The 23778-nt window shown below is 38.3% G+C and overlaps 1 protein-coding gene across 12 annotated transcripts in view; it reads left to right on the top strand.

Moving 5' to 3' along the window:
- Positions 1-23778, top strand: part of WNK1 (WNK lysine deficient protein kinase 1) — a 107418-nt gene that overhangs the window by 28099 nt on the left and 55541 nt on the right. For all 12 annotated transcript variants that reach the window (XM_065626909.1, XM_065626911.1, XM_065626910.1 and 9 more), the window contains exons 2-4: positions 7676-7848; positions 12603-12823; positions 14855-15012. In XM_065626909.1, coding sequence (XP_065482981.1) covers positions 7676-7848; positions 12603-12823; positions 14855-15012 — 552 coding nt within the window. The remainder of the gene's footprint in view (positions 1-7675; positions 7849-12602; positions 12824-14854; positions 15013-23778) is intronic.

The following is a 23778-nucleotide window of genomic DNA, read 5'->3' as shown; positions in this document are numbered from 1 at the left end:
TGCTTTTTACCAGGAAACTGTACAACTAATGTGAGTAATCCCTCAACCTTTCACTTAGGTTGACTACTTGTGTACTTTCCTGAAACTTAAAGCATTTTAAATACCTGATGTAAGAGGAAGCCTACAAAAAATATTTATCCTTAATCAGGAACTTTGAAAGGTATAATAAGTAAGTGTTTTAAGCCTCCTCTTTTCCATTGTGCTAGGTATGTCTACCGTACTTCAGTGTTATCTTTCTCAAGGTTATTTGCTTACTTCATGAAGGCTGGCTGTAGGTTATATAAAACTGATTCTTCTTGTGGAGACTTGCCAAGGAGCAATGTGAAATTGCACTTTCAGTAAGTGTCAACTTAGCATTGCATTTCATTCCGCTACCCATGCTCAGGAACTTTGTCTTCCCTCTTCAATATAAGATGAGGAGGAAAGGGACTGAAAGGTTTTGGGCTCCTCAGTACAAGAAAGACTTTGAGGTGCTGGAGAGAGTTCAGAGGAGGGTGACGAGGCTGAAGGGTCTGATGAGGAGCAGCTGAGGGAACTGGGGCTGTTTAGCCTGGAGAAAAGGAGGCTGAGGGGAGACCTTATTGCTGTCTACAACTACCTGAAAGGAGGTTGTAGCATGGAGGGTGTTGGTCTCTTCTCCGAAGCAGCAAGAGATAGGATGAGAGGAAATGGCCTCAAGTTGCACCGGGCGGGGTTAGGTTGGATATTAGGAAAAATATCTTCACCAAAAGGATTGTCAAGCTTTGGAACAGGCTACCCAGGGAAGTGGTTGAGTCACTATCCCTGGAGGTGTTTAAAAGGCCTTTAGACAAGGTTCTTAGGGGCATGGTTTAGAGGTGGACTTGTCAGTGTTATGCTTATGGTTGGACTCGATGATCTTGAAGTTTGTTTCCAACCTAAATAATTCTATGATTCTAAGTACCAGTTATCAGCATCTGGAATGCAGGAATAATGAGATCCTCAGATCCACATACTATTTCTTCAGTATCGATATGGTTACCTGCTTTTCTTCCATTGCAAGTCATTGTTTTGGGAGTTTGCAGTCTAATGCAAAAAAGAGAGTGTGTGTTGTATTCTTCCCCAAAACTGTGTGATTTTGGGCACTGCAGCTTTATTGAAAAGAAGCTTTGGAAAAACAGCTGTTCAGCTCCATTTAATCAGTTTCTTGTGTTCAGTGGTTTGTAGAAAGGTATACTGGTAGAAGGATCAGTGCAGATCCCTGATGAATTTTCAAGTCTGTTGCTGTACAGGGATGCATTTTGGACAATCTCTCTCCCTACCTTAATTTTTTCACTCAACCTAGTCTTTAACACTGGTAAGTCTGAAGTAGTGTGTGTTGGCACAGAAAAGTAGATGCAGTTCTTAAGTCCCGAGACTTCAATTTCTAGGTACTAATTGTGCAATGCTGGATGATTTTTAAGCTCAGTGGATTCTTTGTTGATATTTTGTTAATCTAGCTCAATGGTCACTGTGCTCATTTCTCCTCTTAACTGCTAGATGTTTTCAGGATGAGAACACTGCAGCCCACAAAGCCCTCGTTCCATTAACAGTGCTGAATATCAGAGCGCAGTCTTGCTAGCTTCTCCTCTGGTGACCCCTCATTAACCTTGCCTAAAAGGCTTGCAAAGCCTTTCTCATATGCTGCAGAAATGCACACAGAAGAACATTTGTCTCTTCTGTATGCTACTTCTTCCTCTGAATAATAGGCTGGGAACAGCAGTGTCTTCCCCTCAAATTTTCAGTAATTTGGGAAGCTTGATAAAATGCTGCTTGGTGTAACCTCAGCACAGATAATTTACCTATAGGCAATGTATAATTTAGCAGCACTTTGAAGTCTGTCATGGCTGTATGATTTCAGATCACATCACTTGAAGACAGTTGATTGCTACTAATTTTTTCTACTGTGCTTTCTAGTGCATCTCTTTGGATAAAAGCTGCAGAGTGTTGCTCTAGTGTAGTTTAATAAAAAACCCCAACAACCCACTAACTATCTCTGCACTACAGCTATGTAGAATTTCTGGATCTAGCAGTAGGATATGCAGAAACCTAGTAAAACGTGTCCATAGTATGCAAAACATACAGTCTTTGTTTCCTCTTTATTATCTTCCTAATAATGTGGAACAGGGAGCAGCTCTCCAAGTTGTGTAGTGGCTCACATGCTGAGCTGCTTTTTTTTTTTTAAAAAAAACCAGTTTAAAGTTGATCTCTGTCACCTGTGAGTGTACTACTTTGTAGAAGATTGGGACCATGGGAGGATTTCAGGGTCAGGTTTGTTCTGTTGTGCAGAAAGGTTCCCTGGAACTTTTGCTATATTATTTGTACTTGATATTAAGAAACAGAAAATCACCTTTGAGGATGTAGAGCATGATTTAGCCAACCTAGTTCCTTTCACATAAAGTATTTCTCTTGTTACCCACTTGCTTGGTGTCCTGTAGCATGTGTTTGAGACTGAAGTACAGTGTGTGTCTTCTGCACAACTATGTCCATTTAGTGCCTGCTGGATTGTCCTAGGATGTAGCTCAGGCCATTTGGTGTCAGTAAAAATGGACAGTGGGGCTGAGAAGACCTTTAGTTAGGCTCGGTCTGGATGACGGGTAGACTTACATGGCCTGAGCAAAGTATGATGCTTTGCTTAGATGGCTTTCCTGTTGCCTCAGGTGTCTGAGCCGGGCTCTGCAACCCCGTGCAGTAGTGTGATGTGCTTTCTTGTCATGATGCTAATAGGACAGAAATCAAAAGGAATGTGGAAAATTAGAAAGGAAAGTGTATGAGGAATTACTTAGACCCAATGGCTATGTGGGCAACTCAGTTGAAATTTAAGATTAATTTAGGTGCCAGAAATATATTTTCTTTCTTCTTTAAGGATGTTGAGTGGATGTTAAACCTTGGCTGAAAAAAATCACCAAAGGAACATAGGCATTTTTGCTGATGAGCTTTGTTTTTTGTGACTTGGTATGATATCTAATCTTGGCGGTGGGGAGTTGTTTTGGGTTGGGTTTTTTGCATTTGTATAATGCACCTGGGTACAGGGATAGAAAGGAGGAGTAAAAGTTCTGTGTGTAATTCATGCTCCTGTAAATTTAAGTACATTAGTGAAAGAGTAAACCTATATACCTGGTTTATCATGACGACCAAGATCCCTGTTTTACATTGAATAATGTAAACACCTCTGATTGCTCTTTCATGACCAAAAGAAATCGTAGAAGTACATGGATAAATGGAAACAGCCAAGAAAAGCTTATTGAATCATTCTGAGCTGAACAATCGCTTCACTTGCTGCCTGTCTCCGTTCAGGCCCCTGGCACTGTAGAACCATGGGTCACATGCTGGGAAGCCTTGCTGTTTGTCCTGGCTTGTCAAAACAATTTAATGTAGGTGGAAAGGCATGAATGAAATGAACGGAGTGGGCTTGATGCATCTGTTTCAGTTTGTTGGAAGGGCAGCCCAGTGACTGGGATGTGACACTCAAGTCCTCCAGGGAAGCTATCAGTTCAGGAAGAACAATGCTGGCCATTTAATGGGATAGTTAAATCCATTTTAGGAAGCAAGCTCTCCTACACTTTGACAGCTTTGTGTATTTTTAAATATTTGGGCTATATCTGCTCAGCATGTGCTAACCCAAGATACAAGAATGTGATTTGCTAACTTCTAGGCTTAGAACTTTGTCTAAGGTTGTTTCATTATGGTAAAAAAAAAAAAAGAGACTGAGGAAGGAGGGAGGGTGTCTGTTTTTTAAATTTTACTAGTAGGAATTCCAAATCAAATTGATCTTTGAAGGATAGTATATCAACCCATATATTATTAACGGTTCTTAAAGTAATGGTTTCTTTATAAAGTTGTTCAAGTTTCCATGGCTTATGCAAAGGCAACTTATGTGTCTTTATATTTTGTTTAGTTTCCGGCTGTTTGATGTAAAAATAAAATAAAAATCAAAGAAAATATTGCATTTGTTTAACCAATTTTATACTTCGTGATACTGGAACGTTAAGTTGTGAAACCTCTGTTTTGCTTCCAGATGAAAACAGCAAATACATGCTGAAAAGATCCATCTATATACTATATACCTATTTAGACTATGAGTTACAGGAAAAAAGCTTCAGAAGATAGATCATCTTATTTGGTTCACCCTCAAGATAACTTAATCAAATGGAGTGCTTATTTTGGTTGATATGCCACAAACTTTTTGCGACCTCTTTAGAGGTGGAGATAGAGCTGAGAGTCTTTCATTCCTGTAGACTCCAGCTCAACGACCACAGTGGGTTCCAAGTATTGCCCCAAGTAGCTGCCTTGTTGAAAAGACACATCTGGACCTTTGAGTCTCTTGGAGTACACACTTATAACAGAGGATTGTGAAAGCTATCCCCTTCCCAAATTCTTGAAAAATGCTCTTTTAAATTCTCAGTAAGTGATGATGGCTTCTTTCTCTCTGCTACAGCTCTGCTGTGTGTAGATTGTGTGTGGATTTCATGTGATACCAAGATATTCTCATTCCCTTGCCCTTCCCCAAGTATTCATACATAATGTGGCTGGTATTTCTCGGTCTCTCAAATTATGTATGGTGCTCTATTTTCTTGCTTATCTTAATGTTTTAGTAGCTGCAGCTGCTTAAATTGCGTCTTTGTACAAGAAAGAACATGAAGTCACATTTGTCCATTCTAACAGTTCAAAGGATGCCAAAATGTAGTAGTTGAGATGAGCTTTATTCTAGTCCATCTCTGTGCAGTCTGGGATATCTTACTGTCTCAAATGCTTTAAAGTTCTGGTATATGGAGTACTTGAGTTTTGAAAGTGTACTTACCATTTTTAAATTGCATGTTAGCCTGTAGGCTATTCGCGGGTTGCATTAGAATGTAGTTTGTGGGAGCGTAGCCAGTCATTATGTATACAGATTCATTTTGTCTGTGTAATTGTACATGAGATCTCAATATTTTCCTGAACATGAAGGTTGTTTGAAGTATATTCACCCTTTTCTGTTTCCTAGTGTTAGTGTTCCTTTAAGGAAAGAAATATAAATAACTGTTATGGATGAGTGTATGGGTTGTGTATCCAAGGAAATGAGGGCAGTTAAAGGCAGTATGCATTGCTAGTCTTATGAAACAAGTGGCCTCTCTGTCTTTTTCTTATGGCTCTGTTTAATGTTCACGTTTACTGCTGCAGTATGCTGCTGAAGGGTGCGATGTTTCCTTGGTTGCAAAAACATAGCTGTCCTCCCTGGGTGAAATTTGTTGGCCAGTGTTTGTGCCCAAACTTCTCCCAGATCATTAGGGCACTGTGACTTTCAAAGCAGTGTTGAATTACTTGGTATATTGTCACTGTCTTGGTGGGATTTTTTAATGCCAGCACTGAAGTGCTGAGTGTCTGTTTTAAATGTCACAGATATGTTTGCAGGAACGTGATGCTACCATTGATGTGACCAGAAAGAGAAATGAGTCAAAATATGCATGCCTATTCATTGATAAGAGTGATTACCACTTCTAAGTTTCTATTTGGGGCTAGTAGTACAGTGGTAGGGAAAACTTACCACTGAGTAAGACCCTTAAGGGAGATTAGGTTTACATAGAGTAAGATGAGAATTTAATGTCAAGTGCAGTATAAAACTGGTTAGTAGTGTTCATGGTAGATAACTTGTTAGAATGCACAAAATAAAGGAAATTTAGTCCAAATATGTATCTAAAATCCAGGTTTTGGACAAAACCAAATGGAGGTGTTCATGTTACATAGCTAAATTTAAGTGGCATACAAGTAATTGTTGCAGCCTTGTTTTTATCATTACTGTATATAATAATTGTATTTACAGCTATACAGTAACTTTAAAATGTGGATTATGTGCATCAAGTGCAGAGGCTGAGAAGACTGCTTTATTTTACTGTAAGAATGATTTTTATTGCAATTTTGTATTGCTTGAAGCACTGAGTGTTTCTTGAAAGCATGTGTGGATGGCCTTGTTGAGTGATGTACCTATTGCAGCTCACTGCTTTTCTCTATCAGCTGTTTGTAGCAGTCAAAATTAACTGGTTTTGAACAGAACTTATGCTGCCATGTTTGTTGTAATGAAAAGAAAGTTATTAGATGGGTAAGATAGCTCAAATGAAGTATTGATTCCATATTTAAAAAAAACAACACCTAAGCAGGTGTGAATACTGCAATGTGAATACTGAAATGTTTGCAGAGTATTTCTGCAAACACATATTGAAATTTGTGCAAGTTTGCTTATGCAGGAGTGAGAAGAGGTGGTAGCGCTAATTTCTGCATAAGGAAATAGTTGCAGGATTGAATGCTTTTGGTGTCTATAGACTAAATTTGTGAGACTTAAGAATTTTGCATCTTCCTAAGCAACCATAAAAGTACATATGTGGTTGACATTCATAGCTGAGGTAATTTCAAACCTGTTTTCAAACTTTCACCTGGAAGACTCTTAAACTTCTGAAAACTAGAGCTTCATCTGGAAATGAAGTTTTTCCATGGCCAGAGATACTGTGTGAACCTCTTAGAAAAATTCAATAATCTAAGTGAATATAGGATGGTTTAGATATTAGCATGCTGTTTGGTATTGAGAAAACACATTACCTGTAAACAAAGGAAGAAGAATTACTGCCTGGAGGTTAATAGGAATTTGTGAGCAGTATAAGTAAACCCTGCATGTTTTTACTATCTCCTTTTAATTGAAAAGGAAATATGGAATGGAGTGACTTAAAATTATTACTCAGATTTGACAAAGAGGCCACTGGTTATTCCTAAATAACTGCTGAAACAGTGATTCTAAAATTCTGGGCTTCAAGCATATCCCGAATTGTGATTTTTTTTAATTTTTTTTTTTAATTTTTAATACAAGCCATATATGTATATTTATCTCAGTTGATCAGTCTGTCTAATATGGCTTGTGCGTTGGTAAGTTTATAGCACTGAATGACTGTTTTCTCTTGAGATGTGCAGCTTATTCTGGTAATAGCTGTTCAGAGTCCTAATGATATTCGATGGCCAGTTTTTGGTAGGTAATACAGCAATATTTTCCAGGAATGCTTTTTCATGATCTGTCCTTGGCCAAAAGATTGCTTTCTGTCTCTAGTGTGAGTTACGTTTTTGTTTTCCTTGATGCTAGATTACAGGAAACTTGCTCAATCATGCGGTCATGCTTTTAATCAAAGAAAATCCAACTTGTTCCCTTGTTCTTCTGTAGTTGTACATACATATTATATGTTAGAGAGGTTTGATGGTCTAGTCCCTATATGGAGGGCTAATCCAATCTGTTACCAGGAGTCTGGATATTATGCATATAGGAATAACTAAAGATTATTGTTTTGTACAGCCTGAGAGAGAAGCTTTAGATGATCCAATTTTGTTTGCTCTTGAACACTTCAATATTTGAGGACATTGTACCCCTTGCACCTCAAGTCAGGCAATGACTTTAGAGTAGCAAAAGAGAAAACAGGAAGAGGAGATAATCTACAGACTCCCAATTCTTACCCCTGAGAGCAGTCAGATAGTAAGGAAAAAACAGGATAAAAAAAGACTATAATATGTCTTCTAAATAGAGTATTTAAAGGTAATTGTAAACAAAATGGCATTTAAAACTGCTGATTTACTTGTTCACTGACTGTACTCAACTTTCAAGTTGCTGCTTCTCTGAATAAGAAATAAAGCAAAGCTTTCTGACGTACCTTTTCTTTTTCATTAGGATCGGAAGCTGTCCAAGTCAGAGCGACAAAGATTTAAAGAGGAAGCTGGGATGCTGAAAGGGCTTCAGCATCCCAATATTGTCAGATTCTATGATTCCTGGGAGTCTACAGTCAAAGGAAAAAAATGTATTGTTCTTGTGACGGAACTCATGACATCTGGAACATTGAAAACGTAAGTAAATTAAGGCGTGTCAAATCATACAAGAATCAGCACAAAATCAGAGCACTCAAAATAGATGATATTTCAGACTTCTTGTTTAAGAAGAGTCTTATTAGCACTACAGAGTATGGTGGAACATCCTTTAAGTTTGCAAGCTTGTCAGATTTTTTCCTTGTGATGTCCTAGTAGGAATATGCAGAAAACTTCCAGATTTTGAGAGCTCAGGAAGACAAAGCTTATTTTAACTTCTCAGAATCTTTCATTTTCCTCGCCAGCTGCCTTCCAGTTAGCAAGAGTTTGTTTGTAGAGTTCAAAGCATGAATTAGTTTGCCTTATTGAGGAGGTTTGGGGTGTTACTGCAGGACAAATAATATGTAAAAAGTAAAAAAACCCCACAAACCCACCACCTATCTGTTTAGCTGAAACTTTGTGAAGTAGTACCTAACAAAAATCTGAAAGTATGCAAATGCCTGCAATTTCAACCTGCGAAGTAGTAGATGAGTGAAACTAGGTTTATTTTTGAGCCAGAGTTAAAAGTAGACACTAAGAAATGAAACTGCTGCGGGGGCCCTCTGGTGGCATGTGGAACCTGTGAGGAGTTGCGCTGAAATCACGCCTTTGCCTTCCACTGGAGAAACTTGCAGAGCTGTGAGCTTGTTTTAGAGCATCCAGTCACCATTAATCTACGGAAATAAAACTGCCAGCGTTTGAAATTCAGGAATTGTGGGTTGTTGTCTTAATTCAGTGCCTATTTAAGTCTTGGAGAGGCATTAAATGTGTCAGCAGGCTGTAGGAGCTGGAAACAATTTGCAATCTAGTTGGTTAAAATAGCCTGTGAATGTCTTATGTTTTTATGATGCTTATTGATAGCCACAAATGGACATACTTAAAGAAGGAAAAAATGTCTCTTTGGGAGTCTGGACTGCATGTACAGGGAAGTGTTTGTCTCTTGAAATAGTGCTGGAGGGCTAAAGATGCTGCAACTTTCTTTTTAGCCATGTGTTCAGGGAAGACTCTTCTGAGGTCGATAGGTCAGGTAAAATAATAGATCTGTTACTTCATGTGCTTTTTTTGGGAGCAGTAGCAAAGTAAAGATTTTACAGCTCTGTATAGAAGCCTTTAAAGAAAGTTACCTAATTTTATGCTAGAATATGTAGTGTTAGATTTCACTTTTTTCTCACTTTTTTACTCATTTCTCCCCTATTTGGATTGGCTTGTTATGTGGAGGCATAAGCAAGATAATATAGAAATAACAGGCAAACATAAAGTAGGGTGTTGGTAGGAAGAAATACCTCAGATTTGCTGGCTGTGGGATTGTTTTATACTGTGAAGTATGAAGGTCTTTTTATTCAGAGAGAACTAACAGAAGATTTTTTTAAGCAGTAGACTCCTGGGTGGCTTTTTTCCTCACTATTGTGTAGTTTGTGTTATAATTGTGATTTAGTTTATTCTTGTCCACTTCACTTGAGGTTTGACAGGTAAACTACATGGGAAATTTCTGATGTGCCCAATTTAATATCGTTAAGTACTTACTTGTACCATATTCCAAGATTTACACTGCACACTAGTTTGCTTATAATATTTGGCTATTGCTTCCGTATCTTTTTTCAGTATGCTTACATTACCTGCATTTAATACAAGTGGCATGTTGCTAATTTTGAGATTTGGGACACAGACATTGTTGTCACTTGATGTAAAAAAGTGAACAGAAGAAACGCATGGTGATATCTTAAAGAAAATGTTCCTTTTTTTTTTAATATTTGTATACATTTAGATACACACATAAATAATATTAAAATACTGTGGGCTCATTCTTTTCAAATGCTGTTAGGGCAAATTTCTAATTTTGCATGAAGAAAAGTTCCTGAACTTTCGCTTACCAGTGGAAAAGTTTTACAGCTCAATTGTTGTAAATATTTAAACTGCTTTGTGCTATTGTATGCTATTATGGAATTAAAATATTTGGAAGGAAAAAAAAAAGGAGTTGTCTATTTTAAGTCTTAATTATACTGTTTATGAAGACAGCAATTTTTAATCTGACCTGGGTCTTGGCCACTACTTTTGTGTGAGGCTGTTGTAGTGTGTGTTTCTGATCCACACTAAATGAATGTGTCAGCTGTCTGGTAGGGCACATGCCTTCATAACAACCTCTACCAACTTAGGGTTTCCTATAGCTCCTCGAGCTGAGATGCTATATGTCAGCAGCCTTCCTGCCTGAAAAAGCCCCACCAAACCTTGAGACAGCCAAACTCTAGTTCCTGTTTCTCTCTATTCGTTGAAGCTAACTATTAAGAAAGCCTTGTGTTCTCATCTTTGCTTTTATTCCGTGCAATGTCAAATAGCTATCTTTTTAAAAAATTGAATACTACCCTGTAAAATACGCAAGAAAGACAGTGATTAAGCAGGAGCAAGTTCAGGGGAGGCGTGGCCACCAAGATGGTCAGGTGCTGGCATACCTGCTCTGTGAGGAAAAACTGAGGGAACTTGGCTTAGTCATCCTGAAGAAGAGGATCCTTTGGGGCAGACCAAACAGCAGCCTTGCAGGGCATATGAGGGAGTCAGTCAGGCTCTTCACAGTGGTACATAGTGGGAGGATTGGAAACAACAGGCATAAATTGAAATAAGAGGTTCAGACTGATACAAAGAGAAGCTGTTTCAGTGGTGACAGTCACACAGTGGAATGGGTTCTCTCAGGACATTGTGCAGGCTCCGTCCTTGGAGATACTAGAAACTTGGTTGGCTACATCCCAGAGTAACCGTGGCTGACCCTACCTTGAGCAGAAACTTAGACTAGAAACTCTCCTGACATCTCTTCAAGCCTGAGTTATCCTACGATACTAGGAATATTGAAAACATACTGGCCAGTAGGCTTGCCTCTATTTTTATATACTTATATATGTTTCCATTTTGAAGTGTTTTCTGCCTTAAGTGACATGTGACTTAGTTCATGACAGTGTTATGGAAAAATGACAGCAACACTGCAGGATGCTGGATGAGGGTTGGACACAGGTCCTTTAACAGTGAGAAGCTGGCAGTAGACTAGCATATTTGAAACCAAGAATGTAATTAGGGATTCCAGATGCTGAACTGAAGTGCCCCTACCATGTGATCTTTGGAACAGGCTCAAGAGAGATGAATGAGGGTTGTGTCAATAGCAAGAATTCAAGTGGTAGCTGATGTGATCCAGAACCTCCTTCAGTTTGTCTCCTTCCTCGCCTTTTTCCATGCCTGTCTTTACATTCTGTTTTGAGACTGGATTTCCTTCTGGAGCTGGGTCCTGATTGCCTTTACAGATCCGTTTTCACAGCAGGATTATTGTCAGGAGCTTGATTTTTCCAGATCTTCTTTTGAACTGGAGAAATTAAAGTAAAAGGGATTAATATGCTGCGTTTTTATTTTGGTGTTGAATCATGTGATTTTTGTCAAGACTTTTTGTCCTGATTAAATGGGTATGCAGAAGAGACTGAACACTACCACAGAATAATTGAACATGACTTAGTTTTATTTTAAGACTCTGGTCGCTAGACTCCATGCTGGTCACAGAATTTACTACCAGTCTTGCGGTAGCCTGAAACTGGTCTTTGAGTAACATTGGCTGAATAAGAATAAAGTCCTTGCTGTACACACATGCTAGTTCTTTTCTCCAAATGTATTCCAGCCCATACTTTTTCAAAAGGAAGAAAACAACAGCTCTTCATTTAAAATTGTTTTACCTGAAGAGGGGTTGTGAGAATACACTGCCAGAAAGCCCTAGAATACTGTCATAGGTTATTTACCTTGTGGCCTCTCTAATCTGTTGAAGTTAAGGAGTAGAATAAGATTGTAGTCTTAAGTCATAAGCATTGAAAAACATTTTTGGTATGAAATTTGACTCTTCTGATGTGGGATTTTAAAAAGAGGCAATGTTAGAAAAATTAAGGTTGGGTCATATTCTACCTGCAGAGGGATACTGACCTTATGTATGAACTCTCCCATGTCAATTATTTGACAGAGCCTTTTTAAAGATTTCCACATCCCATCCATATCTGTCCATACTTTCAAAGTAGTGAGTAGTATCAAACAGACTGAGATCATAGAACCCCGTCTGGCACCAGGGAAGTGATCTCTAGGAATTTCTAGTTTGCTTGGCAACTCAACAAGCGAATTTGAAGCAGGTTTAAAATGTAACCAGGTGTAACAACTTTAAGGTGTAATGACTTCAGAGCTCTCCCATGGTTTGCAAGAACTCTCCTTGGTTGTTATTAGCATTTGGGCTCTGGTGCCCCACCTTCCCGCACAGTCATATTTAATCAACGGAAAGGTTATAACTATTTAAGCAGTTTCAGAATAAAAGGTAGGTAAGAAAAAAAACTTTTAAATGAATAGATAAAGAATAGTTGTAATACGCAAATTTTTAACTCTTTTTTTAGGGAAGTGGTGCCTTGAAACTTAGCAAGCCAACTGCCTGATTACCATAGAGTGACTTTGTATGCAAATGAATTATTAGCTATAGATCAAGCATTTCACTTTTATCTTCCAGCACTACAGTTTCCTGGCTAGAAGAAAACGGGTAGAAATTATGAGTGGGGCAGCTTAAGTTTTAGGAGGGGAAGTCATCTTCAGCTCCTCTGAAGTCTTGGAATGCCCATGTAGATTTTTCAATAGAAAGTAAAGTTGAAATTTGTGCATCTCTTTATTGCTTTCTTACTTCAGAGCAGCAACTGATACAGCATAATCTACTACTTGTTAGCAGAATCTATGTAACTTACTGTAACTTTTTTCATTAGGTATTTGAAAAGATTTAAAGTGATGAAAATTAAAGTACTGCGAAGCTGGTGCCGTCAGATACTGAAAGGCTTACAATTTCTACACACGCGCACTCCTCCCATTATTCATAGAGACTTAAAATGCGACAACATCTTCATTACTGGCCCCACTGGATCAGTCAAGATTGGAGACCTCGGGCTGGCAACCCTGAAACGAGCTTCTTTTGCCAAAAGTGTGATAGGTAAGCCTCTCCTGATTTGGAGGCTGGTGAGCCAGTCTACCTATTTCGAAACTTGAGTCTTGTAAGAGCTTTCCTTAAAAATATGATTACAAAGGTACATGGTTCAAAGCCTGAAAAATGTGTAGGCTTTGTTTCTTGACTCTTGAGGTCATTCTGTGTTCCTGATGAGATTACATATTGAAATTTTCGTTGTACTTTTTGTATTTGTATGTTAATATCAAGTATTTTGGAATATAGATTCATTGCTCTGCCCAATGATTTAGTGCAACATGGTTGATAAAACCACTCTTGACTACATATAAATCTCAGCTTTAATATGATGCTTTAAGGAATTTACAAATACATTTTGGTGACCAAACAACATTTTGATATTTAGTCTAGCATTAATTTATACAGCAAATTTTTTTAAATTGTCACCAGGGCTTAATATTAAATCTCTTTGAGTAATCAGAAACTAAAGTATATCAAAGTTGATATATATATTTTATGTCACAGTCAGACTGTGGTATAATGCCTTACTTAGGGAGTTTGTAGAAGGTGGATTTATGTAAGTTAGGAGGATGCATTGGGGAAGTATTGCTTTTATACTTGCTCTGTTCTTATGTATCCGCTAATAACCTTTTTCAGAAATTGGTTTGACAGAATTACTGTAGTCTTTCTTGTGAATTCTTTAAAGAATTGGTTTTATCAGCTTTGTTTTCATAGCTGAGTGAATAGGCAGGGAATGAAGTTGTTCTCACTCTCAGCATTTAGAGCTTGCTAAAATGCGGTTGTTACTCAACAGTCCTATACTAGATTCCTAGATGGGATCAGTTCATACCTGTAAATTGTCTTGCAAGCTGTCGCTGAAATATTTCCTGCTTCTTCACCAGGTCAAAGTATTGATAGGAAAGAAAAAGTTACAGTATCAAAAAATAGATTTTTCTTAAGCATACTTGTCTTATCCTCACATTTATCATTGGAAAATTACTACTTCATATCTAGCTATCTGTTAACAGTTAGCCTTTGGATAAATGCCTGCAATTACATCCTCTTTTTTTGGTTAAGTGTGGTGAAAACAAGCAATGTGGCTATAGGATGATTTGTAAACTGACTTGAATCTGGTGTCTGCAGGAAATAATTCTATGCTTAAATTTACAAAAAGCAAACTTGCATCTCTGGCTTAAAGTAAATCTGATCATATAATGGCAATCCCTTTGCTTACAGAGGGTACGCTGTGATGCTTCACTGGGCAATAATTTTTCTGCACACTATTTAAATGGGACTTGTTGAATCTCACGCTCTATGCCTGTAACTCAATCTCTCTGTATTTCTGAGTATTTTTGACTGTAGGATGTCCCTCACTAATGCCTGTATCTGCAGTAGGCCTATAAATATACTGCAGGTGGGAAGGTAAGTATATGAAGAAAAGGGCTCTGGTGAGTGGCCTTTGCAGAAAATTACTTTTTATCCTTTTTTCACAAAGATTGACATTTGTAACAAGAGAGTTTTTCACTGCAAGGCCTTTCCTGAACTATTCTACTTCAAAGAGATGGAGAGCACCAGGTCAGAGACTAGCTGTGGGCTCTTACCAATACTACTTCTTTTGCAGCAGAGGGCAGTCGGGTAATTTTTGAAACAAGGTTTAATGTACCTCCTTTCTTACAGGAGAGAAGGTAAGTGTCTTAACTCCTCTTAGTATTTGGTTTGCAGCCTATGGCTAGTCTACAGTTTTCCCGTCATCTTATCCTCTCTCCTCCATTTGACTCCAGCCCAATCCAGTCTGCTCGAATATTTATATTATCTAACACGCATAAAACAGGAATTGCATCGGTCCTTTCATGCCATTCTTATTTCATAAAGGCCTTGCAATGGAAGACTCACAAGTATGTTGATGCAACAGAGTGACTAAGGGTTTCCTCCCTCTTCTTTTTGCCTCCACTTTCTCTTGTCTCACAGGTCTGCCCATCCACTTCCTCCTGCGGTGAGTAACGCCAGCAGCCTCTGCTCGCTTTGAGACATTTAGAGTCTGAATCGTTCTTTTAATTTAAGGTACCCCAGAGTTCATGGCCCCTGAGATGTATGAGGAGAAATACGATGAATCCGTTGATGTATATGCTTTTGGGATGTGTATGCTAGAGATGGCCACGTCTGAGTATCCTTATTCCGAGTGCCAAAATGCTGCGCAGATCTACCGTCGAGTGACCAGTGTAAGTCTCTCCCCACTACTGAGTCTGCAGCTACTACTACTAGCAGCAAAGGAGTCCAGCTAGGTAGCATGGTACAGTGCAAGTGTGTGTGGGGAAACAGAGAAGCTGACAAGAGGTTTTGAGGAGTGGGTGGAGAGGTATATGCGAAAGGAAATAAAATTTTGCGTGTGTTCATACATAGGAAGTATTGCATAGAGTTTAAAAACAAGCAAACCAAACCCAAACAACAAAACACATTAGAATAATAATGGAGTATTTTCTAAGCCACTGGAGGGATGGTAGAAGTATTTCAGTCTCAGAAGGTGAGCTGGTAACTTTGTTCTGGGAAAGAGAGGTGGATCACAAACTCAGAGCACTTTGGCTTAGCTGCCTGCCAAGGCAAATCATAAATTGTTACCTAAGTTAATAGTTTCCTGAATTCCAGATGGCCCTTAGCTACTGTGCATCGGGTGCTCTTCTTATGATGATGCAGCAAGAAGCTATTCCACCCTGGAAAGTGCTTGTAAATGTAGTGGTGGTGGTGGAAGCATTGTGAGTGAAACCAAGTAAGGCTGAGAAGGCCAGCAAGAGATTTGAGTTTGCCCATTTGATTACATGAAGTGAAACATACAGACCTTGAACACAGACAGCAGAACTGTAGGGCTAGAAGTGTTCAGAATGGCTGTAGCCAGATTTACTTTGTGATCTCTAAAACAGTGTCATGAAGTGCAGTTAACCAGACTGCAGTGCAGTTAACTAGACTGCAGGCATTCAAACTTCTGATCTAAGCATTCAGAAGGAATAGTGAGGTGGCTGCTTGGGGAAGTAAAAACTTGCATTGGATTTCTCAGAATACCTGGGCAGATGTACAAAGTGAGGAAAAAACTTACCTCTTTCTGTGAGTGTAGACAGATGAATTCCTGTTAATCTTTTTTGTGTGTATTATCTTGGAGATGTTGAAGATTTAATAAACAACTTGCTTAGCTTTGGAAAAATAAAATGCTCTGTTATTCCTGATGCTTCACACTATAAAAGGCAGATAAAATTACTGACTTACAGATGTGAAAGGAACGGTCTTAAACTCTGAAGGAAGGCTTGGTGAAATAAAATACTATCCCTTGTTTGAGGGGGTATATTGGAGAGGCACAGGAGGAGGAAGAAAGAAGGGGTCAATTGCCATTTTGTTTTTTTGAGCAGATGTTAGAGTTAAGTTTATATACATGTGTATACACACAGCATCTTTTTGTGTGTGTGTTGGTGGACTTACCTGTAATTTTCTAAGTAGAGAGGCAAAACAAGGGTAAAGTGTAGCCTTTACTCCACTTAAAGCATAATTTGATCTGCAAGCTATTTGGGTCAGTGAAAGAAAAGTAAGTGTCTTACCAAAACAGTCTTGGTGCCTTTTGCTATGCTTAGGTGTGTGTCTTGGCCAGAGCCAAAGCAGCATAATTTGGGTGGGCACTTTTTCTCAGAACAGATACCTGATGCAACTGCCTTGCTTATTCCTTAAAAAGTGCTGGGAACCGGGACATGGTGAGAATCAGCTTTTGAGTCAATCTCAGGCTTGGAAGTCCCCAGGTTTTAAAGAGATGTCTTTTTCCTGGTCTGTGAAGTACTTAACAATTGGGAAAGCCTTGTAGGGACTTGTAGCAGAGAAACTTATCTAGAGGCTTACCAAGGTTCAGCTTACCGCTTCTTTTTTATGCTTGATGCCTCTTTCTCCCCATTGTTCTTGGCTGACTGTTCAACTTCTAAGTGGATGAGAAACACTGTTAATTTTCCAGTCTGTCCAATACCTCCTTCTACTCTGCTGCTAATGGTTCACAGATTGAATTTAATTGTTGATTTTTTTTAAATTTTTTTTTCTGCTGCTTAAGAGCTCCAAAATACACTTCAATATGAAGTCAAGGGAATCTTGTTTTCTTTCAGAAGAAGTAAAGGACAGAAAGGTAAATGAAATGTCCATTTATCTGCTTCTAGGCGGAGAATGAAAGGCTTTGGTATGTTTGGGTCTGTTTATGTCATTGTAGTTGCAAAGCAGTATGTTCAAAAAAAAAAAAACCACACAGAACAAAACCAGCCACCAACAAAAACTTGAATAGCTTTTGAAGAAGGCTTTCAATGAAGAAAAGATTATCTGTAAATAAAACACGAAACCTGTCTTAATTGATAATGGAGAATTCTGTGTTTCTTCTAGCATATGGAAAGCAGACCCTTGTTATGAAAGTGAAATAAATTACCCTTCATATTGTTTTTAGTACTCTATGAAAGCTCTGTGAACCAATATGAAAAAGAGCCATGTTATTTTTCTGCACTTGTCCTTTGCTCCCTTTTAAAGAAAATATTCTCTTTAATTTCAAAGGAGACTTCAGAAGTTTAGACAATATCTGCAGTTGTGGGTGAGGGGTGAACCAGTTGAAAAATTCAGTGCTTAAAAGGACAGTGTGTGAACCACGAATAACAGAGCAAAGTTGGAAAACTTTATGTGCAAGTGCATGCAACAGTACTTAACAACACATTTCTCTCTAATGTATATTGGAGGGTGAACGTAGTTAGTGGAAGATGTTTAATATTTTCATTTCAACCTCTTAGTTTGCTACTTTCCTAGGCATGTTTAGGAATATTTTGAAATAGCAGCTGTAGTCCTGCTGTCTTAAATGAAAGGATTATTTTAACTAAATGCATACATAGAGATCAGAAGGAAAGACAATAATAATGGTCTGCTATTGACAGTCACGAAAGATCATACCATGTGCGAACTTTAAAACCACTGAAACCCCAAAGGCAATAAGATCGAAGTGTGCAGGTGATATGTATTTAAATTAATTGATTTCCCTCACCACCTTTGCAGTAACTATTATGCTTACTAAAAAGCAGAGTTGTTCTGTTAGCTTAAATCCTTGCTATTGCTTAGGACAAACTTGTAAAAAGTGCCTTAATGCCCAGGTTGTCCTCTCAGGACTGGACTTGGTACTACCAGCATACATTCTTTTCTCCCATTTTAGCTGTACATTGGTATCTTTTCGAGGATGGTCTTCAGGCGCACTGCGTTTTGACCTTACACCTTTTGTGATAAGATTCGCTTGAGCTGATGCCCGCATGCTGCCGTGTTGGGCAGGGGCATTGGCCAGGATTCCTCGGAGTACTCGGTTATGTGTTCTACCTCTTCTGTTCAGGGTCTCCCCTCATGGTTGGAAGCAGTTTTCTGATTAAATAATACAGTTCAGTAACCAAAGATCTAGATATCAGATCTAAAGGCTGAGGTTCCTCCTAGAGTTGAGACATTTTTTGGCCCAAGCAGTTAGTGTTGCTTCACATCTTGGATAACAGCAGTGCTGTGTGAGTCTACTGTTCAAAAGATGCTTGCTTGTATGCTCTACATTGGAGTGTCCAACTCATTTTCACCAGGGGGCCCACGTCAGCCTCGTGGTTGCCTTCAAAGGGCCAAATGTCACCTAAAATGACATTCAGCCCTTTGAAGGCAACCGCGAGGCTGACGTGGGCCCCCCGGTGAAAATGAGTTGGACACCCATGGTCTACATTGTCTCACTGGGAAGCTCCTGTTTTTCCTTAAAGCAATGCTGGGGTGAAGTTCCCACTTTTTCCCTGGCCCAAGAAACAGAAGTGCAATTAAATTGGGTTTCTGGCTCACTTTAACTAGAATTCTTCTTCTTTCAGTAGAAGATTCTGGGTAAATGCCTAGCTTAAAAAAAAAAAAAAATCTGTCTACAATTCATAGGGCTCAAGGTGTTATGCTGTACTTTCTGTTAACTTCCCTACCAGAACCGTAAACGGAGTTTGATGTGGAATTTTGACCTCCGTACTTGCACCCTGTAGCATGCTCAGTCCTGACCCTTTCGCTAGCAGTTTCTTTAGAATGAAAAATGAGATCTACATGTCTTGTCACTCAAGCATAAAGGAGCTTACCCTTCCTCGTTGTTTTCGTTAAATCATAATGTTGCAATTTTGTCTCAAAAAACTCTGTTTTCTTCAGTGAAGCTATCCTTTGCTGTTCTTCGGAAATTATTCCAAATAAATTAGTAGTTAGTACTTAGAAATTACAAATTACAACTCCTGGGGTTTTTACCTTGTTGGGCAGGGGAGGAAACAAAACATCTTCTGAGGTTTAAGCAGTATGTTTTATCGTCTTGGACTGAATACATCCAGTGGGCACTTTACTGCCTATTTGGCATCAGAAAAAAAGCCATCTAAGCCTATAATGAATTGAAAAAAAGCTGCACTACTAAGGTAGTCTTGTCTGCTCCTGTGATTAATTTTTGTTGTTGTTTTTTTGTTGTTGTTGTTGTTGTCTGTTTCTTCTCTCTCCTTTCTCTGCCCTCTTGTGCAGACACAACTGTCTTCATGATGTACTACTAGATTAGGTAATGGGTTATCCTCCCTCTTTTTTTTTTTTCCAATTCTGCACCAAATCAAAGCAATACAAGCAGTTGCAATACAGAATGTAATCAAGATACTTACTTCTGTTACATACTCACTTGCACAAAAAAGGGAGTTTTAATATCTTGGTAAAATTCAGGAAGGTTTCCCTGTCTGACTTGGTTCTTTTCTGGAGACTAGTATTCTTTCTTTGACCTGTTCCATGAATATTTCAGTTAAACAGTTTGTCACGAGATATTTGAAATGGGCTACGTGTGCATCTAAATGAAAACGGAGATATTTATAGAACAGATATCTTAAGTATGATTTCTTAATTTAGTCTGTTTGAGAAGCAATGCCATGAAAGCATAACTGCAGTAGCTTCAGCTGCTTTGTCTCAGCCTCTGGTCGGACCGATGTAACCTGCACAGTTGCTTCACAAGCTAGCGAGGTTTTTTCCTTGCTCACATTGTATTCACCATTTACAAATGTAGTACAGACCTTTTGTAATATATTACTTTTACACTGTATTTCCTTTGAGCTTTCTTTTTGTAGCACAGAGGTTATTTTTATAAGTATATAGAAGTACTGATTATTCAACCTCTAATACTTGGATGTCCAGAGTCTGAAATTTTCTACGTGATTTGACTAGTCCCAGGACTAGTAAAAAGAAAATTAAAGGGTTTATTATGCAGATTTGTATCATTCTTGCATATCTACCACTAACATAAAAACCTAAACAGTTCATTGCAAGAAAGGTTAATAAGACTGTCCTCAGTTTCAAATGTACTGATCTATCTTGAGTATAAGCAGAAAACTCCCTTTTCTATTTCACGCCCTCCGTTTGTATAAACTTACCTTTTAAGTTCCCCTGATGGACTTGTGCTCTGTACTTAATTTTCTTCACGTTTACTTTGACAAAGTGAAGTTTTGCGCTTTCACCAAAAGTCCAGTCTCTTCTCTGTAAATAAGTGCCTGCCTTCTGAGCTGACTTTCAGAGGAGAAGGAAAAAAAAAAGGCATTTTGACTTAAAAAAAAAAAAGTTCTGTACCAAAGTGTTCCACAGAACAGGCACAACATTTTTCTTCTCTGTTCTACAGTGCTTAAAAAAAGGCCTGAGGGAACAAGGTACATAATGAGTAACCTGGCCAGGCAGTATCTATCTAGTTTAAAAACCCGTTTTCCCAAACTGGTGGGAACTGAGGCTCACTGGTTAGAGTGAAGGTCATTCTCTTGACTGGAAACAAGGCAGTTACTAAATGCTGCAGTTTGGTCGGTCGAGATGAAATTAGTCTCTTCTTTAGTGTCCTAAAAGTTAAGCATCACAATTGTCTAGCCTAGTCAACTACTTCATTTTCACTAGAGATGCAACACCAAGGCATCCCACCTTTCTTTCTCTTTTTCTTCCTGAGGTGTCCTAGGCAACAAGTATAAGTGTTTAACCTTTAGGCTTATGATTGATTTTACTTGTAGTGCTTAACGAAAGTTGATTAAGGCCTATTTTGCCTTCTGGAAGCAATACGTGATTTTTTTTTTTTTTTTTAAGGTGTATGTAAAGCACTGTGTGGTGTGTGTGTTTTTTTTTTTTTTTTTTTTTTAAACCTCGAATAACTTGATTTCTTGGCCTGGTTCAGAAAGATAGAGAGACACCCTTTCTATCAAGCTTTCAACTGGAAGAAGTATTGCAAAAGAATCAATGGAAAATTACAGGGAGGGACCCTTTAAACAGCAAGTAGTCTTTTGTAAAAGCAGATGCTGAAAGACCATGAAACTTCAACCAAGCACAGGAAACAGATTAGTTGTAAGAAGGGGAAAACTCTTGTAATTGTATTCATTGAAAGAGGAAACTTCAGGCACTGAAGTATCAGATGGAAGAAAAAAAAAGGCATATCAGATGCAGTTCATCTGCATCACACTGAATGGACTAAAGAATATTTCAGCTTTTATCACTTTCCTCTTGTAGCTAGTCAACTCAGTTGCAAGCATTTTGCTGGAATGTCTTTAAGAGTGAAGAATCTTCCTGGGTGGGGTTTCAGCCACTGATTCATCAATTCAGAAATATATAGCCTTAAAAATGAGAGACGGGAATTCAAGGTTTTGAAGCATTAATATCTTAAGAAGCTTTGCTTGTTAGATTAGAAGTCTTCTTTAAGAAATGACAATGATCTAAATAAGGGAAAGCAGGGACCAGCTTGAACACTTAGATAGAACATGCTATATGGGTTGCACAGTGAGGGCAGATGATATCTGAAATTGGAAGGAAAAAGGCTCATTCAACTAAATTCCTTTCTAAAAGTAGCTCACTCATGAGTTGATCTTAGAGGCATTTGTATTATTCAGCATGAAAAGCTTCTAGATTACAACTAAAACTGTTTTATCAGTATCGATGTTCCAAAACAAACTTGGTTTGAAGTGAAAGGATACATTTATATTGTTCACTACAGAGCCTGGAATGTGTCTCTTAGCAATTTTTAATTGGACATGATTTTAAAATGATCAGGAATTAAAATGGGAGGGAGGTGGGGCTGGGGCATGAGCTTTGGTTGAATTGCATAAAATGAAGATCTACTATATTTTTTCAATTTGGAATTCTAAAATCTGGTTCTAGAGCAGAGTTTCCAAATGCATTTTTATAAACCTAAATCAGTTCACAGAATACTGAGTAAACAATGTATGTTTAACAATTTTAAAAATTCGTTATCTATTTAAGGATCAGGCCTCTTAAAACGGTGATGCTAATATTTAATATTCTATCCCATGCTGACATCTATTTAGCTCTTACATTAACTGGAGTTAATTTAATTTAACAAGAGATAGGAAGGTGGCTTTTCTCAGGAACAGGGAGGCAATAAATGTTTTTTTAAATGCCTGGCTTTGCAGGGTGAGGAGAACCATTATTGAATCACTAAGGCATTACTGTGGGGGAGTCTGATAGTTCAATGTTGTCAATATAGTGTCACTAGTCAAAAATACTGACATTAAATAACATGGGCTGTTATTTCTTGTCCTGCCAGCTGTACAGCTATAGTTGCACAGGGGCAGGAATGGGATAAGTCCAGGAAAGTTTTAGTCTTAAGGAAGCTCACAGGGGCGTTGAGTAAAAATAAGTTATTTTGACATTATTGTGTGACATAGGCGAGAACTCCACCAAAATTTTACATAAACCCATTATAGCTACCTCCAGGTTACTCAGAGCTGTTTCCAGACCAGGCAGTGACCTGGGTTTGTGTTATGCCTAGTTCAATGCCTTTCTTTGTTCTTGTATGAGAAGAACGAAATCTACTAAAGTTGAATATGATTTTGCAGATAGTTTGTTCCCCAAACTAGAGAGAGAAACTGGGCTAAAAAGTATATGTAAGAAACTGCATTACTTACTGTGCATAATGTTTTTACACCAAAGGGGGGAAAAAAAGCTGTTGCTTTGCTGTCCAGCGAGGTTATTTAAAAGTTTCCTCACAATATGAGCCGGTGACTTTGTTTTAAGGTAAACTTCTTTCAGAGACATTTCTACCTTGCTACCCATTACCTCCATCATAAAAATGTCTGCGTAGCAGGGACACTTCTTAGGACCACCGTCTGAAACTCTTGAATTTTTTGGTGCACAAATAGAAGTCCTTCACTCCTATTAGAATAAGTCATAAAATAAAAGGGACAATGACTTCTTGGTGCATTGTCTGAATTGTGCACTATTTTTGGTGTTTGCAACGTTATTCTAGGCCTTTTAGTAGGTCTGGTTCTGGTACCAAATGTCTTTTGTGTCCCATGGAAAGACTTAATGTTGGATCATTCTTTTTAATTCAGTTCGAAGCCCACTGTACCTAATCTGTGGGTTTTGTGTTATGGTTGCTGTACTTGAATTTCAAAATGAGTACTAGATGATGTTTTTCTATCAGAATGGTAGCTGATTAAAGCAGAGAATGCAACTAATATAATTTGTTGTTTTCAAAAATGCATTTTCCATACTGAAAATAGAAGAAAGACACTTTTAGTATCGTGTGACTGTGGCACTTGTGAATTTATAGAACTGAAATGTGTGTCTAGGCATGTCTGGGTTTTTTTTTTGAAAGCCATTTCTAAGCTGAAGTCTCAACAAAGCAAAGGGTCATTCAGCTAGCTCAAGATGTTCACCACTGCATATTTTTGTTTCAGATGATAAAGGCAACATCCCTGCCCCTAAGTGTGAGGTTAAAGAACTGTGCACAATAGTTAAACTAATCTTACCTTCACATTCTTGTGCAAGAATAAAAATGGAAAAGTTAGTGCCCAGTCCACTTATCCAACCAGACTTTACTGTGTGTTTCTAAACAAGGCCCTTTTTACTGTTACATGTACTAATATTCTAATTGTTTGCCAGCTCTACACTGAGGAACTTTGTCCTGCCTTGTAGTTACAAAACTTCCTGTTCTAGAG

This window comes from Caloenas nicobarica, chromosome 1, assembly GCF_036013445.1.
Source record: "Caloenas nicobarica isolate bCalNic1 chromosome 1, bCalNic1.hap1, whole genome shotgun sequence".
NCBI classification, from domain to species: domain Eukaryota; kingdom Metazoa; phylum Chordata; class Aves; order Columbiformes; family Columbidae; genus Caloenas; species Caloenas nicobarica.
This window is presented reverse-complemented; position numbering and strand designations above follow the sequence as displayed.